At 29.5% G+C, this 1,547-nt stretch overlaps 1 protein-coding gene across 1 annotated transcript in view; it reads left to right on the top strand.

Moving 5' to 3' along the window:
- Positions 1 to 1,289, top strand: part of LOC107621599 (probable plastid-lipid-associated protein 4, chloroplastic) — a 2,446-nt gene extending 1,157 nt beyond the window's left edge. The window contains exons 3-6 of the mRNA XM_016323631.2: positions 529 to 627; positions 716 to 790; positions 874 to 941; positions 1,036 to 1,289. Coding sequence (XP_016179117.1) covers positions 529 to 627; positions 716 to 790; positions 874 to 941; positions 1,036 to 1,108 — 315 coding nt within the window. The 3' untranslated portion in view covers positions 1,109 to 1,289. The remainder of the gene's footprint in view (positions 1 to 528; positions 628 to 715; positions 791 to 873; positions 942 to 1,035) is intronic.

Here is a 1,547-nt window from a genome sequence, read left to right as displayed (position 1 = left end):
ATATCTTTTACTCACCATAAATAAATAAGATGTTTGCACTTTTTCAAAACACAAGTAGTTTTCTTTAAAAAAAAACTTGACTAGATTAAGGGCCTGTTTGGGAAGGTTCAAAAGTTTTTTTTTTTTGAGTTTTTAACTTATAAAAAGTAGTAATATTAATGTCTAGTGCAGTTTTTAAAGCTGAATTGTAACCTTTTAAGAATTTATTTAATTGCTTATAAAAAAATTAAAAAAATGACTTTTCTCATAATAAAAGAGTTTTTTTTATTATATTTCTTTTTTAAAATAAGTACTTTTAAAATTAAACACAAAATAATTTATTTATAAACTACTTTTGATATAAACATTTATTATTTAAACTATTTTAAAAAAAAATTAATTAAATTATTTACCCAAATTTAACCTTAAGTGCTAGTCTTATGTGCGTGAGTCAACCTTGCTCTTATTATGTTCTAAATTTATTATTGATTTGCCTTAGCTAGCTAAGTGAGAATTAACTAGTTATTGGTGAATTAAAATATGCAATAGAGACCTAAGTTGTTGCGACCAAATGGAAAGATATATCAGGCAATCAATGTGGATACCTTGAGAGCTCAAAATATAGAAACTTGGCCATTCTTCAACCAGGTAATGCATATTTTTACCCACTAGGCCTCTACAATCTTTTACTATACTTTGGAAGGAGCTTATTCTATTCTATTGGACATTGGTGCAGGCCACTGCAAATTTAGTGCCACTAAACTCAAGAAGGGTGCTTGTTAAGTTTGATTTCTTCAAGATTGCTAGCCTGGTATTACTTTTATAAGTTTCATATGTGGTGTTATTTATCATGGATTGTACTGTGTTTCTTTTGTAATGCAATTATATGTGCAGATACCTATCAAATCACCAGGGAGTGGTCGTGGTCAGTTGGAAATTACTTATTTGGACCAAGATTTAAGGTTATCTTACTCAGACCAAACACCAATGTTAAATAACGTTTCTATTTGTTCATTATTATTGTTACTGTAATCTGATTTTGAATTTACCTTACAGAATATCAAGAGGCAACAGAGGTAACTTGTTCATCTTGAAAATGGTGGATCCATCCTATAGAGTTCCTCTTTGAAGCTCTCCTTCAACTGCCGATGTTTTGTATGAGCATATTAATTTACGTAAAGTTAATAGTTAACCATTATTAGATAATAATTTAATCAAAATTATCAAATTATCTAACGATTCTCAATTATCAACTTTATTATAGACAACTGCATATATATTTTTACCTTTATTTACATGTGAGAAATTGTTTTTTTCTGCGTGCCTCTGTAGATTTGTGTTCTGAGATATGAATTTACTTTAACTAATTTGATCAAAATACCTACTCTTTGCTTAATTCAAGTGCAGAAAAAGAGTAAGTACTATTTCTATCCATGAAAGTTGAAAACGCTGACAAATCTACCCACGAAAGAAAGAAACTATCAAATGTAACCATCAATCGTGACATCCGTGGGACGAAACTAACCAAGCCTTATTCCGGCGTTGACTCCGTTAGTAACGCTACCTAT

Source organism: Arachis ipaensis, chromosome B10 (assembly GCF_000816755.2).
Source record: "Arachis ipaensis cultivar K30076 chromosome B10, Araip1.1, whole genome shotgun sequence".
In the NCBI taxonomy this organism is placed as follows: Eukaryota; Viridiplantae; Streptophyta; class Magnoliopsida; order Fabales; family Fabaceae; genus Arachis; species Arachis ipaensis.
This window is presented reverse-complemented; position numbering and strand designations above follow the sequence as displayed.